Genomic DNA, 16,103 nt, shown 5'->3' with positions numbered 1-16,103 from the left:
GCAGAAAATGTTTTCCTCCCGAATGGGTTTGTCCACAGATACAGCAGAGCTTGATAAAGAGGATCCGCTAGCTCGTTACAGCAGAGCTCACAAGCTGGATTCAGCGGAGCTCATCAGGTTGCTTCAGCAGAGCTCGACACAGCCGCTACCTCGATACAAAGGTGCTTGCTAGCTCGATAAAGAGGTACTGCTAGCTGGATACAGTAGGGCTTGCTAGCATGATACACCGTCCATAGGCTGGCTAGCGTAGCAAGCCAACCCACCAAGTGCCCCCTTAAGCCAATGTGGACAAACCCAATCAGGGCCCACATTTTCTGCCCACCTAAACCATATGGCCTCACTCGGCCTTGATCGCTAGGATGGAGCTAACTATACAGAATTGTCTAGAGAAATCCTAAAATAAATTGGAGAATGGCTGTGCAAGTATGTAAAGATTAAGAAACACAAAAACATTCAAAGATGACAACTGCAGTTCTGAAGGTAGAAAACGTGAAGAATTTAGGATAAACCACTGAAAGATATTTTAGAAACAAACAAAAAAAGAAAATCTGAAATGAAGAGAAAAAAACATTAACAAAAATGAAGAGAAGAAACACAGACAACAAGGAAAAAAATACTTTAAAGACACGAGAGGAAAATGAAGGTGCTTCAATAAATTCCTTTTTGAATCTGATCACTCATGGAAAGTAAGGATTTTTAGATTTTGGTCATAAAAATGCAACATCTGCCAGCATGTCTGCTCTGCTCTGTCTAGGTTCACAGTTCCCCATGCTGCAGTTCTTTAGGCTCCCAATGGATATGGATGCTGAACAACTCATCCTGGGTTTGGTCTGACAATAGATTTGAAAACTGAGTACTGTTTCAGCTGTTCTGAGAGGGTTCATCAATGAAATTCCTTAACAAAGAATTGTTCAAGTCTCTACTGCCACCTGAATTTGAGTTTGGACAGTTATTTTCTGGCAATTGCAGCAAATTGTGCATTCACCTGTCACATGTCTGAGATCTGGGGAGGTGAATTTGGCAGGAATGCCAGTGATAATGAAGGGAGGGGGTGAGCCGAGCTGTGAGAGAAAGCTGCAGAGTCAAATACAGCCGCTGATAATTACAGAGAAATGAGCTCAGATTGCAGAGACTCACTGTAGCAGCACAGCACACACCTGCACACTGAAGATGACTGCAGGGTCACTGAACAAAGCCCAAACAACATCATGAGCTCAAACTAACTGCTTTACAAGATTACATGCTAAACTGAGTCTTAAGATAGTCAAAAATCTGGTTGTTGTTATGAAACTTTTCATGAGATTTTTTTTTGCTTTCAGTTGTTTTCATGAAAGTAATTTTAGTTTGAGAAACCATGTCTTTAGTGACTATAATTCTTTCTCTACATGCAAATTATTGGAAATGCAATTTTCTTACCCCGTTAGCAGATTGTTTTACTTATGTAACCCTTTAACACCTTTAACACAAAATCTTTACTACACTGAAAAAACAAACTTTTTGCATCAGTAATATATACTTAATTATTCCTCATAATATTTATATAATAATTCAAATATTATGCAAATACATAGAATTTTCTAGTAATGAAGTTAAGTCTATATTCATAAATGCAGTAAAATTTAATCAATATTTGTTAGTGCAAATTGTTACGAGGATTTTCTTAAGTAAATCTTATTAGTTTTTTTTTCAGTGTATACTGTAACTTTTCAACCGTTAAAATGGTAATTCCAGCAGACTTTGAAGGTGGAAAGCGGATACAGCCCAACAATCAGGGCTTCTCTGAACCTCTGAAGGAGGTGAATCCACTCCAACTTTAAGGGTTCTTCTGACAAAAGAAAACAAAATCCCTTCTGAGATCATGCGCTGTTGGAGGGTAAGAAGCAGAGGATCCGCTAGGATGAACAGGAACATGTAGAGGTGAGAACCCAACTATCAAGGCCAGGTGGGTCTCGTATGGTTTAAAAGTGGGCAGAAAATGTTTTCCTCCCGAATGGGTTTGTCCACAGATACAGCAGAGCTTGATACAGAGGAGGTTCATTACTGAACCTTTAGCTCGCTACATCAGAGCTTGCTAGCTCGATACAGCAGAGCTCACAAGCTTGATACTGAGGAGCTGCTAGCATGATACAGGGGAGACCGCTAGCTTAGTGCAGCGTAGCCCGCTAGCTCAATACAGCAGATTTCGCATCAGCCCGAGTCGCTTTTCTCCTTCAGAATCTACTGGAATTATCGTGTTAATGGTTGAAAGGTTACAGTAAATCAAAGAAGATAAACACTGGAGCTCCGTTGAAGAAAATCTGCCAATGGGGTTTTGAATTTTTGTCGTATTTCTAAGGGGCCTGTTTTTGCAGTGTGTGAACTAACACTTCTAACAATAGACACAATAGCAGAGGGTGTTGTGCTGCATGAGTCCAGACTGACCCAGATAACACAGAGCATTTGTGGGTTTGGATTGCCATAAAACCTCTTTGTTTATTTCAGATCAAATATACTTTCTTGAACAAAGACTATGGTCAAAAAATAAAGTAAATGAATGGGTAAAAAGTGATCTTTTAAAATTTTCATTTAACCCATGAAAACCCATGGTGACATCAGTGCAGGGGCACAGCTCTGGATTTTGGGTCTCATGAAAATCATTTTTAAAAGCCCCCTAACACAGCGGCAAATTTGCATTTGGGGCCTGTGTGGGCCCCCTTCAGTCTGGGCCCCTACAATCAGCCACCTTTTATCCCCCCCTTTCGGCGCCCCAGCATCAGTGTAACAGAAATAAATCAGAAATTGTTTTTTTGATCAACTTGGTTTGTGGAAAAGGAAAAATGGGTCTGGGTCTTTATGGGTTAATGATATTAATCTGATTCAAAAGGTGTCAGAGACTCCCTGTGGATTTTCGGAAGAACTGTTTAAATAGATCTGTTCACTTCAAACAGTGTAACTAAAATGGAATAAGCATCTTAGTGAGAAAATGTGCTGACAGCTAAATTTTAGATTTTTTCTTGCTAACGCCTCACAAGTTCTGCTAAAGTGTGTAAACTTGGAAATGTACAAACTCAGTTAAATCAGTTTTAAAAAATTTTTTCAAAGGAGTTCAAAGAGCTACACATACCTAAGAAACTAAACTCACATTACTTCTGCTTTCGTCTGGCTTTTCTTTCCATCATCCCAGTTGGAGGACCCCTCCAGCACTGGTGCCAACATCTCCACATGAGCCTTCCTAAAGCCAAAGAAAACCCAGGCAGAATGAAAGCAGGGTGACGTCTTCCTCCAGTGATCCAGGTGGATGGGAGAGGTGGGCGCCATCCTCCTGTCTGCCAGGGAATCTTTGGCCGTTTCATCAAGCAGCCTTTGATCTGACAGGAAGCCTTTGGCTCTGGGGCCTGCCGCTGCCGAGAGCGTTAACATTTCCCGGAATATGATCACAATATGTGGGTGTGTGTGCGCTGCCACGCCTAACACCCTGAGATGTGTTTCAGCTTGTCGCACTGATGTAAGGAGCTCAGAGGAGCTGTCAGCCTGAGAGCAGCAACATCCAAACTGTCCGCTGACAGAATCATAAATGAAAACAAACTCAAGACAATCAATACAAATACAAAAGCTCAACACTGACAACTCTCTGCGGTGTTTTCAGCCACTTGTTGTCTGCAGGGTTTGAGTCACACTCTTAACCAGGATCACATTTAGATTTTTGGACATTGTGATCAATACATTTTCAAGTCCTCTTTGTGTTGCATAATAATAAGACGCCCGCAAACACTTCAAAATCTTAAGTTATTTTATGATTAATGTGTTCCTTAAAGTCCCTCTCCAATGAAAATCCAGTTTTTAGAGTTTCTAACATGTCTGTTTGTCCTTTTTCATCTGAAAGAGAACAAATGTAATAAGAAATCATTTTGTTTTTCCATTTCCGAGTATTTCTCCTTTTAGATCAATCAAACTGTCTTGGACAGACTCTGTCTGAATGAATGATCTTCTTTCCATCAACAGCTCTGCTGCACATGCACTAAACCCTCATCTGTTCCTAGTGTCTAGTTCAGGTTCTGGAGAAGAGAAGATGGTATCTTCACATTGACTGCAGTCAAATGAGCCGCCGTTCACATTTCTGTGGTCAAATCAGCATCACTGGATTTTTGGTGTGAGTTTCATCCAATACTTACGGTAGCAGGACTGAGAACAGAAAAACTCAGCAAGGAATGGAATAAATGGTATAAATGATGAAGAAATGATCAGCTCGGTTTACTTCTTTTCAGTTTTATAAACAACTGTTAGTTTCCTTTAAGAAAATTAATTGTTATGTTGAAAAAAAAACACATTTCTAAGAGGTAATATTTTTACATTATTTCAAAGAAAGATAAACATACTAATATGTAACAAATGACTGCTGTTGTTCTTCTCTGTATGTTTTTCAGTTTTCATCCAGATTTCTTATTTCCTCAGAAGTTCATGTTTAAACACTGATGTTTCCACAGCTGTGTAAATACAAAGATGCATTTAAGAGTCACATCTAAAGCATATTTATTTGTTTATAAAATTCCCTTGGGTCTGTGACCTCTGACAAACAAAGTTATAGTGCTTGGTAAATGCGATCACATCCTGTATAGGTGTAGCAGTGTCTCGTCATGAAGGTCATGAAGGTCATGAAGGTCATGAGCAGGAGCTACATCCCTGCAGATCTTCCAGGAAAACTACAATCTTCTACTACTTGAAGTCTGTATTTCACTGATGCTGTGACTTTGGCCCTCCACTCAAACTCTTTCTTCACACTGAATTAGAATATTCCAAAAGTTTAAATCCTAATTTTTAGTCAAGTCAGTGAGCATTCATGGATGAGTTCAGTTCATGTTTAGAAAACTAGTTTCTTCTTGATAACCATATGATTTTAAAGGATTTAACTGAAGCTAGACATACACAAAAGAGCCCTAAAAACAAATGATTGTTCATATTGTCATCAAATGAATAATAGAGACTCAACCTGGTATGTGTGCTCGTAATTCTTAAATTTGTGTGTGGGGGTGGATTTGTGCGTGTGTAATTCTTGATTTGTAACTCATACAATGCATTTGTGCATGAGTACAAAATTATGAAATTCAAAAATATAATTCACACATGCACAAATTAAAATTACAACATCTTAAAACTAAATTATGAATCTTTAAAAATTACACAAACAACCGCACAGTCCAGTGTGAACCAGGCGTAAGAGGCGCACAAATCCAAATTGTGCACACAAATTGGTGATATTATTTTCTCTCCACTGATTCATTGAACTGATCTGTTTTCATAATGGCGTATACTTGTATAGAGCTTTCTACCCTCCTTTGAGGGCCCAAAGCACTTCACAGTCACAGACCCATTCACCCATTCACACACACATTCACACACTGGTGGTGGCTCCACTGCTGAACACTGGCTCCAACCTCCCATTAGAGGTAATTCAGGGTTCAGTGTCTTGCCCAAGGACACTTCGACACATGGGTGGGCAAGGTGGGAGTCGAACCCGCTCACTTCTGATCAGAAGTCGACCGCCCTACCACTAATGAAGTTCTCCACTGTGTTTTTCGGCATTAGATTTAATAATTCATAGTGTTTTTCACACATTTCTAGCAGTCATTGTAAAACAAACTAATGTTAATTATTTTTTTATCTCGTCCTCAAATAATCATCAGAGAACATTTCTATTGTTAATAAAAATTGATCAATAAAGATTAGAAAATCAGATTTTTTAAGACAGAAATTTTCAGCTAATTCCAAATTATCAGTCTATTTGCTGAATCGTTTTTAACTGCGCGCAGCTCTGAGAAAGCCATATTTCACAGAGCAGCTGCACATTCAGACTGACTCCTCCAGACTGTTCTTACTGTAATCCCGACTCTTAAAGGTTTAAGTTCAGCTACGTTAGACCATGTTTGCTGCCCCTTCTGCACAAATTCAAACTGACAAATGATCAATCTTGATTCATGGGAATTTCCCAGTGAAAACCATTGATCCGGTAGAAAGAGATTCATAAAAACATGACAGGTTCCACTTTCACATTTTCACTTTTCCTTTCCAGGCTCAGTGGGTTACTCATGAACAGCATGACAGGCTGGATCCTGTTGTTCTTTCAGTTGAGCAGAACCGGCTGTTGTCATGAGATACAGTCAAATTCCCACAATCATGTTTCAGCTCACTCACAAAATCCCACAAACCCACGCGAGCTGCCTCCCTCATGTTCAAACATGATTCTGTTTAATAGAGACGGGAGTCCAGTTTTTAAAACAACAGATTTGACTTCAGAGAAGTTCACAGGAAAAAAGCTGTTTGTGAAGATGAAGATTTCTGTTGTGTTACAAAAACAGAAAAGTTAGTCTGGAAAAAGAGAAGATTACAGACCATAGAGATAGGAATAAAAATGTATTCATTTCAGTGCTTTTTGTCTAACAGACTGAACATTTTCTGGGCTAAATTAAAATATTATTTTAAGGGGGGGTGGTCTAATAAGAAAAGAAAATGTTGGCAGCATCTCCAGAGGTCTGGAGAGATGCCTGCTCAGTTTTCGTCTGTGAATCAAAACACGACTGACTCACTGTGTTTGAATGTTGCTGAGCTCCTGCTCTGTCTGCTTCTGCAGCTGCTGGAGGTGACAGGACAGCTCCCCACTCAGAGCAGCAAACCTCCACAGTCCTCCTGCTGCTGTGTGCTCCTCACGCAGTGAATCCTGAGGCAGACGAGTCACAGAGCAGACTTTCAGGAGGGACTTCTGGGTCAGGACAGCTGGATGAAGCAGTGCAGCGTCTGCTCTGACAGCGTCAAGGTGGGACTCTCCTGCTATTATTCATCAAATATGCAGACGGCGATCTTCAGATTCAGCATAAAAAAATCTGTAATGTTTGTATGAAAGGTAAGTTATCTTTAGGAGCAAAGAATAGACATTTAACCCTTTAACACCTGAGGCATCGCTGGTGACGTGTCAACACAAAATCTTTAACATATAGTAACTTTTCAACCATCAACAGGATCGTGAAGGAGAAAAACTGCTTGATGAGCCACTTTTCTCCTTCAGAATCTACTGGAATGATGGTGTTAATGGTTGAAAAGTTACAGTAAATCAAAGAAGATAAACACTGGAGCTCTGGTGTTCAAGGGTTAACGAAAACCAATTCATGCATTTTAGAAATAAATTAGACTAAAATAGATTGAAGAACCAAATCAATTGCTTTCAAATCCTTAACAATACCAGAGCTTTAGCTTTAGCTCTGGTATTTATATTTTTTTCAACTACAAAATCTCTTCAATTGACTTAATTCCAATGGGTTCTGAAGTGGAAAAAAAGTGACCGACAACGCAACACTTTACGGTTTCAGAAGGGATGTAATGATTCAGTCGAGCCGCGATTCAATTCGATTCACAGATATAAAGTCATGATTTCAATTTTTTCCCATTTTTTTTCCCATGAATTAAAGCTATTTTAAGGCCAAGTATGTTTTCTTTTTGCCTCTTGCATCAAACTGTCTGGTGTGGTGATAGGTTACTTCTCCTGCTAACTGGTTTAGTTGTGCAAACTTTAGATCATCTAAAGATTAAACTTTAGCATTTTTTCTTCCCTCAAACCTTCTTAACACTTTTCAGATGGCCCAGTTTGTTTGTTTTAAAAACTAGTTTTGCTTAGTATCTGTATTGAGGCCTTTTGTCTTGTGAGGTTCATGTTTGTGATCAATGAATGAGCTGCATTCAAAGCTTCTGGTTAACAAAATGCTGACTGAACAGACTGAACTGCTCAACAAAGAAGCAGAAAGTGTGTTGGTTCCGACATGTTAAGAAATCCACGCCATTTCTAGAGTTTTTGATTGAAAGCTGTAAATCTGACATGAGCACAAAACAAAGTTGAGACTGATCGAGAAGCAAATGGAATAAAATTGCGGTAGCAAATAATCCCTGGATGGAATTCAATTTAGAGTAATCTTTGGATTACGAAAACTGTGAGGCATTCGCAGAATTTTTAATCTGTAGATTTGGTTAAATCCAAATGCCCCCACTCATTCAGTTTGTGCAACACAGCAACAAAACTCTGGAGTAATAAGTCACCTGAAGTCAAACAGTGGAGCACAGAAGGACTTAAAGATGAAAAACTGTAGAAGGCTGATCATGGAACAAATGAAGGAGTTCAACATCCATTCTGGCTGAGTCTGAACTTGTTAAGGTGACAGGAGTCCTTCAGTGAGCTGCTGAAGGCTGAAAGACAACAGACTGACTGAGTCATCCTGGCAGAACATGGAGATCACTCTAATCCACCCTTCATCTGTCTGTCTGTGTGCATGTGACTCAGTCTGTTCACAAACTGGCACCACATCCACACTCAGCACACACTTCAGCCTTTGATTCTCACAAGTCCCTCTTCATCATTAAGAACAAAACAGCACTGGAAAAAATGGTATCACCGGCTGAAAAGAGTGTTTAATGATTATTAATCCTCTACAGTCTGAAACAATGACAAGACAAAACATGAAGGAATGTTTGCTTCTTAATCCTTCCAACTGCAGAGATCCAGATTCCTGGCAGGAAAATCTTTTCTGAGCTGTAAAATTCCCAGCAGACCGAGCACCTCAACAAGTGGCTGCTTCTATTGTTTCTATTGTGACAAGGACGTCAGACAACGGACAAAAGCAGCATCTGCTCTGCGTCAGAAATCAGGAGAAAGACCAAGATCTGGCACTCACAAATGACTGATGAGATTTACAGCTAAAATCTGCCGATCCAGCCTGAGGAAAGACCAGCGACACCTCCTCACATCCTGGAGGGACTCGTGTGATGGAAAGCCTTCAAAAGCTAAAATAACTCCTAACAAGCCTGATTTCACTGTTCAGACCTCACAAGTTAATGTCCACTGAATGTGACCATTCAGTCAAGACACAATTCCATTCACACGATTTCAACTTTTCCGATTTATTTTTTCTTAATACAATGAATTAAAGATATTTTAAGGCCAAGTATGTTTTCTTTTTGACCTTACATCAAACTGTCTGTTTTCCTAACAGAAAGGATTCCATACAAATAATCAATCATAGATAATATTGAAAGGATCTCAAATCCTTTCATACTCGGATCATGCTGTGATCCATGTGACAGACCGCTCCGGACCCGCTCAGCACAACCTCCTCATCTGCGCTCACACCGAGAACAAATGACTGTTTACGCGCAGCTTTCAGAGAATAAAAAGACAGAGAGCTAAAGAGAGTTGATAAAAAAGAGCACGGCTGCTGAAGGAGTCAGAAGGGAAACAGTTGTGAGGCTGCGTCGTCACCATGACTGTTGTTGCGGTAGACTGGTCAAAGTTTTGATGAAAATGAAACAAATCTCAGGTTTGCTTGAATTTGTGTTAATAGTTGGAAACGTCACATCATGAAATCCTGGAGGGACTGACTTATGTGAAACTTTTAAATCTAAAGGAGCTGTGAGAACTTCCCAGGAGGGAAACGCAGATGAAGAACACGCAGCCAGTCCACTACACACTCACAGGCGCACACACGATGACAGCGAGCCTGCATGGAGAAATGTCACCTGTGCATTTTTCTAAATTTAGGCACAGACCGAGACAAACCGATTTTATTTTCTGCAACGATGAACATGTTGATGAGTTTGAATAATTTTTTTACCAATTCATGAAGAATCGTTACATCCTTAATGTCCACTGTCAATGTTTTACATTTTTATTTGTTGTAATAATGGTATTAGATTTAACCCCTTCATGACTTTATTTCCAATTATGTTAAAAATACATTGTGAATGGGCATGAAGGGGTTAAGCACAGGAAGGACTTTTTTTCCTCAAAAACTTTTTTTTTATTATTAAAATGTAGCAGTATTGGTTATTTTAGTGATTTGTTGTCAGTTTACCTGCTGATCCTCGATGGGGGGCAACTGCAGGATGTTAATTTTGTCTTCTATCAGCTGCCGTAGTTTTTCCAGCGATGCCGGCAGTTCCTCTTTGTCCGTCTGTAAATCTGGAGACTTCGGAGAAGCAGAAGAGAGAGACAGTTTTTCACCCACTGTCATCCCAGCAACAGTGACACAATAAATCTGTGAAGTTTCACAACAGCAGCTTTGGCAACAATAGCACACAAACAGGAGAACTGCTGACTCCTGATGCACACCATCATTTCTGTTTATAAATCTTAGAAGTTTTTTTTTTCCTTCTGGGGCGAATTCTAAAGATATTTGGTTTGTGTTTCAAAGTGGGGAATAGCCTTTTTTTAGGTTCCTGTATCTTAGAGGCAACATGGAGCAGCTCTTAGTCTGGCTTCCTGTTTGTATAATTAGGTTAACCCTTTAAGATAACATCCCGTTAGTTGTCACACCTAGGTGTGTGAAATTTGTTCTCTGCATTTGACGCATTCTCTGGGGGAGCGGTAAGCTGCAGACACAGCCGCGCTCGGGAACCATTTGGTGGTTTAACCCCCCAATCCAACCCCTTAATGCTGAGTGTCAAGCAGAGAGGCACTGGGTCCCATTTTTACAGTCTTTGATATGACTCGGCCGGGATTTGAACTGACAACCTTCCAATCTCAGGGCGGACACTCTTCCACAAGGCCACTGAGCTGGTTTAACACCACGGCTCCAGTGTTTCTGTTCTTTGATTTACTGTAACTTTTCAAGCGTTGATAAGATAATTCCAGCAGATTCTGATGGAGAAAAGCGGCTCATCATTCCTTCAGAATCTACTGGAATTATCGTGTTAACGGTTGAAAACTTAAAGCATGTTAAACATTTTGTTTTTAAGCGTCACCAGCAATGTCTGCACATGCAAACCCTCCTCGTATCCAGCTCCTCCTCTCTTTTAACAGTCGAGTGTCTGCAGATTTTGACAGATTTCTCAGTGAGAATCGACCTCAGCAAACATGGTTTCTCTAATCCCCGGGTTGAGAAACCGGGCAGGCTTTCGGCTTACACAACACTTTCCCTTCATCCCTCTGGATGATTGGATGATGAAAGAAACTGGAGTCAGATCAGGACACATATAGGCAGCGTCTTTCTATTCATTATAAATACAACTTTTCAGTCCACCTCTGTGGTCTTATTTATCCAAAAAAATGTGCAGAGGCAAATTTTTAAAGCTTTTTTATTTCAGAAGGAAACTGCTAGAATCCCTGGTTTGACTCTTCTCCCGTTAAGCTCTGGAATTGGGTGTGTTTCAAGCACTGACAGGTGTGTTTGCCCTGCCCCTTTCTCCAAACCCAGGAAGGTGAGACATCAAATTCCACTGAGATGGCCATGCCACTAAACCAAGCAAACAACCAGTGGGTAAAACAAGGAAGTCTCTGTCTTTTGTGAGTCTGTTTGCACAAACTAAAGAATCCAGGAGTCTTCAGAAAGATGATGGGGTTACTTCAATACTCAAAAATCTACACACACCCAGTAACTGGTGAAAGCACACTTTTGGCTTAGTGGGAAAAAAAATCTAAAGACAAACCATTTAAAGGGGCCATGATTTTCTTAATCCTCAGAGTGAACAATATCTATAATATATGATCATATATTACCTTTGAAACACAAAAATGATTTATTACATGAATTATTTTTCGTGAGTTTTTTTCCGACCCGGGGGTAAAACAAAGATGAATGCACGTATGATATATCTTCCTTTAGTAGGTCTGGCCATCACTACACACCACAGATATACGCGACTTCTGCACGGCTGGGGGTGGAGGTCTTGAAGGAACGACGCGTCTAAAGTAACAAACTCCTGTTTTAGCTGGAGTTTATTGAAGACACGATACAACTGGAAGATATACGGTGTTCTGCATCTAAAATGAAAGTTTTTTTGCTGATCATCACTGGATAAGGGGAGAAATTGAGTGTTGTGTTAGTCTGGGGGCGGAGCTTTCAGAGCAGACTCTTCCAGGAGGGAGCTGTTGGCATCAATCTTACGTCAGCACGTTTCATGGGTATGGGAGGGGCTTCTGCAGACAGTGCAGGTTTTTATAGGATTACTCTTAAATGCATGAACGGATCAAAATGATGCTTTGGGGTTCTTTATAGTGAGGAATGAACAGTAAAATGCATCCAAAACCTCAAAAAGTAGAATTGTCATGATGGTCTCTTTAATGCCTTACATTTTAATTCCTGTTTTGGCTTATTTCTATTTTTAAACAGAATATCAGGTGTGTGTGTTTCAGGTTTCTATCTTCAAGAGTGCAGATGGCTACAATTTCCAGACGGATACTTTTTAGTGTGAAGCATTTTGTGCTAAAAATAATCTATATGAGTTAGTTTGAGCATTTTCCCAGATTAATCAATGTTCCTCAGGAACCTCTGAAGAGAGAAAGCTAGGTGAAAGGAGAGATGCTGCTCATGTGAGGAGGTGGAGTGTGGACGCCTGACTCCTCCTTAGCCTTAGTCCACCTGTTTTCTGAACTTCTGTAAAGTTTCTGATCATCTCTTCATTTTTGTTTTGCTTAAATTTAGAGAAACAGCAAAAAAGCAGAAGGAAGACAAAAGCATGAGCTTGTGTTAATGTATCTCTGACTGGCAGCAAAACGCACAATAACAACATCAGTAACAGAAATTTAGATTTGGAGAGGAAAAGCTTCTTGGTGATTAAAACACATAACTTTGCATTAAATGCGTTGAATGTATTTAGAGCTAGAAGAAAGTTTCAACTTTCACAGATCCTGGTTGCAGACGGCAGCAGGGAGGGGTTTTTAAGGATTAAAAGAAGGGAAAAAGTTTGAATGTAAAGCGATGGAATGCTCAGAGGATCCAAACAAATCCTTTTTCTTCACATAAAGGGTAATTATAAAGTAAACTAGTGCCTGATGAATGTGAGGCGCTATAATTTCTGCTCATTACTCTCCCACCCTGTCTTCAAGAAATGATGATTCTGTACTGCTAATTTGTTTTCTTAATTATGTTTCCAGCAAACATAAGTGTTGAAACAAATTAGCAGAGTAGAAATGTCAGCTCATAGTGACGGAGCTCGTCTGTCAAAACGACACAACCTCACATCCACTGAGCCAAAGAACAGAGAGAAGTTAAGAAACTTTTCCAAACATCTATCACTCACAGCTCCCGGATGCATCTCCAAACAACAGCAGACATTTTGATTCAAGCTTGAACTGCTAGTTAATGATACAAACTTAAAACAAGACTTTTCAACTTGTTTTGGTTCAGTGTAAGGAGCCAATTTTTTTTTGTTTTTTTAAAGGAAGGGCCTATTTTCTAACTTTGAGGGGGGGCATACAGAGAAAACCAAAGACTCTCTTTTTATTGGAATTCCCTCCGTTTCTAATAGTGGTGGGCCAACTTATCCAAAATATCGATAGTATCGATCTCAAGTTGGTACGGTTTTGGATGAATCTTCAACTGACAGCAAACACAAGTGCCTTAAAGCTCTTCGTGTAGTATATTTGTGAGGATGAAGGACATAAAGAAAAGTAAGTCTAAACTTTCATTTCTGAGTATTTCTTCATTAAAGCTGTTGTGAATCAGGAGCAGACAAAAAAAATGCTGAGAAAAAGATTGATTTGTCAGAATGAAATGGGCGGGCCAGTCACCCTGCTCCGCTCCATTCTGATGATGCATCCATAGACAGTACATAGAAAGAATTGGGCTGATCACCCCCCAACCCAACCCGCTCCAAACCAACAGTCACGCTCACAATTCAGAGGTGAATTCCTCATGAACTCCTGCTGCTCTGCAGAAACTATGTCTTAAGAAACAACCCTTTATTGCAAAACAACCGCAAATGATTAAATGACGTCTGGGAACGACTGTACAATAGATCAAAAGATGACTGGAGAGGGACGTTAAAGCTCCACTCACAGCTGACTCGTCCTCTCAGACCTCGATGGTTGTGGTTCTGCTGGAGGTTTCTACTTAATTTTTTGTTTAAAGAACAAAAGCACTTCTAATGTAATGCTGTTGAGACGATTTTGTTTTATTACAATGATCTGAACTAAAATGGAGTTTTCATAAAACTGTTATGAATGTCCTGAGTTTGATATTTCTTGGCAGCATCTTGTCAGGTGGTGCTCCACAAAGGAACTGAACTCTAATATCAAGTGTTTGCCATCTTCAAATACTTCTTTACCATTCATTCCTGGGCAGATGTACTGCAAACGTCAGTCAGGAGGTGGGGTGTTTCCTCCTGTCAGCGCAGACCCTTGCCTACACTGGAGAGTCACTTCTGTTGGCAGAATTTTACAGAACTCAAATAACATGTACTTGGTTTCAGCTCCAGACTTTTTTTCTTCATGTTCATAAGGTTTTGGCATGAATCCAAATGTTGTTTTTTTGTCCATTTATAAGACAGAGGGTCACGGGTTGTATTACATCGTCAGACAACTAACATTTTTGTGTACAACGTTCTCTTGTTTATTGCAGGCTTACATTCTCAAAACATTCTGCAGTAGGTGGAATCCACAAAGAAGGATTTATATGTTTTAAGGCTGTAAAACTTCTCGCTACACGCTTTATCCAATGTTCTCACACACATGAAGATTTTTACACTTTTATCTCTTGTTTAAACTCCCAGGTTCAAACTTTATTGAGTCCAGGGTTACACAATGAAAAGAAAGATCTGATTGGTGTGAAGATTTATGCAGCCCTGTCAATCTGAAAATCTCTGTGCAGGGAAGAGATTGGTTTACTGGATCAACAGCCAATCAGGACGCAGAACACAGTCCACTGTACTGTACTGTACTGTACTGTACTCTGTCCCCTTTTACACTCACAGCACAACTGTACCATTCTAGGGAACTTTTGCTGGTGGGTCAAGTATTCTGAGTCCAAGAACACGATGAGAGTGACCATCCCTTTGGGTCAATGGTCTGCAGTGAAGACGGCATGAGAGAACATCACATGTCCACAGGAGCTGCATGTCAGAGTAAAAGACAGTTGTAGGCTGACTCATTCTCTACGTGGAACAAGTCAGTCCACGCTCAGGACACAAGCTGCTTTGTTCTGTTTGCAGCCACAAAAGTTCTTCTCCCAAATTAGAAAAACAACTCCAACCTCTGATACAGTCAGATACTGATGACTGGCCAAAATGTTGAAGGGACAGGTTTATAGGAAAAAGCATCTCGTCTCTTTTTGTTGTCACATTTTGGATGAAGGAACATATGAAGGAGGTGGTGAGAAGTTCCAAAACATCTGTACAGCCTTTACTCAAAAAAAAAACAATGAACACAGAGAAGATTTCTGTCAGAGCTGTTGTTGTTGCTGTTCATTACCAGAATGGTTTGAGCTCAGGACGCATGTGGCAGTGGGAGTATTCATCAGGCCTCCTAAAGGATCTGCATTGGTTTCTCAGCACCCTGCGCTGTCTGTTTTTGAAGCATGAACCAGCGCTAACACGGAGCAGACACAAACTGAGTATGAGCTCCTCCCCTTCCCCCAACGAGTTGTTCAGAATGTTGATTATTCAGAGAAGGAACTTGGTACGCCGTGACAGACTCACACTCGAGCATGCGTGCACCAGACGACCACCTGCCCCGTAAGACCGTGGCTCCTCTGCACCTGCAGCCCTGAAATGCCCTCATCCGTGTCCGAGCTTCTGAATTCCTGCTCCATGAGCTGACTCATACCAGATTTCTCTGCACCCTCGCAGACAGAGGAGCAGCAATCCAAAAAGAAAACTTTCCGCTCCAATGAGAGCTGCTCAGTCAACACGGCACATTTAGAAGCTTTCCAAACCCTTTCAGGCTGAGTCAGGAACAAACAGCCAAAGTTTCCCATACTCACCGCAGGACGCAGGCTGGAGGGGTTCATGGCGAGACACTCAGAGCTAATTTCCTGGCTGAGCTCCGAGCGTCTGTACGTGCATGTGTATCTGCTGCACTGCTGTGTACATGGAGATGACCCTAACTACAACCTCCAGCAGGCAGACGGGGGCTGAGGCGCCGGGAATGTGAGCGGTTAATCTGCAGCCAGTGAGGCCGGACTTTGTAAGGAGCTGTGTGGTTGATTGATCAGCTCTGCTTGTTATTCGTTTGTGTCGGCCGGTGTTCACGAGTGAGACACATCAATACACAAGCAGAGGCCGCTCTGCACTCACCTCACCCCGCCTCAGGGTGGATCTAGGTGAGGTCCCATGACCTTGGTCGATCTCCAGATTGGACACGCCTTGATAAACTA

The 16,103-nt window shown here is 40.8% G+C and overlaps 1 protein-coding gene across 5 annotated transcripts in view; it reads right to left on the bottom strand.

Annotated features, from left to right (window-relative positions):
• LOC112144178 (cingulin-like protein 1) overlaps positions 1 to 15,814 on the bottom strand; it is a 51,746-nt gene extending 35,932 nt beyond the window's left edge. For 2 of the 5 annotated variants that reach the window (XM_024268526.2, XM_024268529.2), the window contains exons 1-4: positions 15,711 to 15,814; positions 9,867 to 9,980; positions 6,561 to 6,691; positions 3,122 to 3,211 (exon numbers count right to left, since the gene is read on the bottom strand). In XM_024268526.2, coding sequence (XP_024124294.1) covers positions 3,122 to 3,211; positions 6,561 to 6,691; positions 9,867 to 9,980; positions 15,711 to 15,737 — 362 coding nt within the window. In that variant the 5' untranslated portion in view covers positions 15,738 to 15,814. Of the gene's footprint in view, positions 1 to 3,121; positions 3,212 to 6,560; positions 6,692 to 9,866; positions 9,981 to 14,058; positions 14,137 to 15,710 lie in introns of those variants that run through there. The other 3 variants (XM_036214508.1, XM_036214506.1, XM_036214507.1) reach the window with 3 other exon arrangements.
• Positions 15,815 to 16,103: the final 289 nt, after the last annotated feature.

The sequence above is a fragment of the Oryzias melastigma genome, linkage group LG12 (assembly GCF_002922805.2).
Source record: "Oryzias melastigma strain HK-1 linkage group LG12, ASM292280v2, whole genome shotgun sequence".
In the NCBI taxonomy this organism is placed as follows: Eukaryota; Metazoa; Chordata; class Actinopteri; order Beloniformes; family Adrianichthyidae; genus Oryzias; species Oryzias melastigma.
The sequence above is the reverse complement of the archived record's forward strand: the minus strand, read 5'-3'. Positions and strand labels throughout refer to the sequence as shown.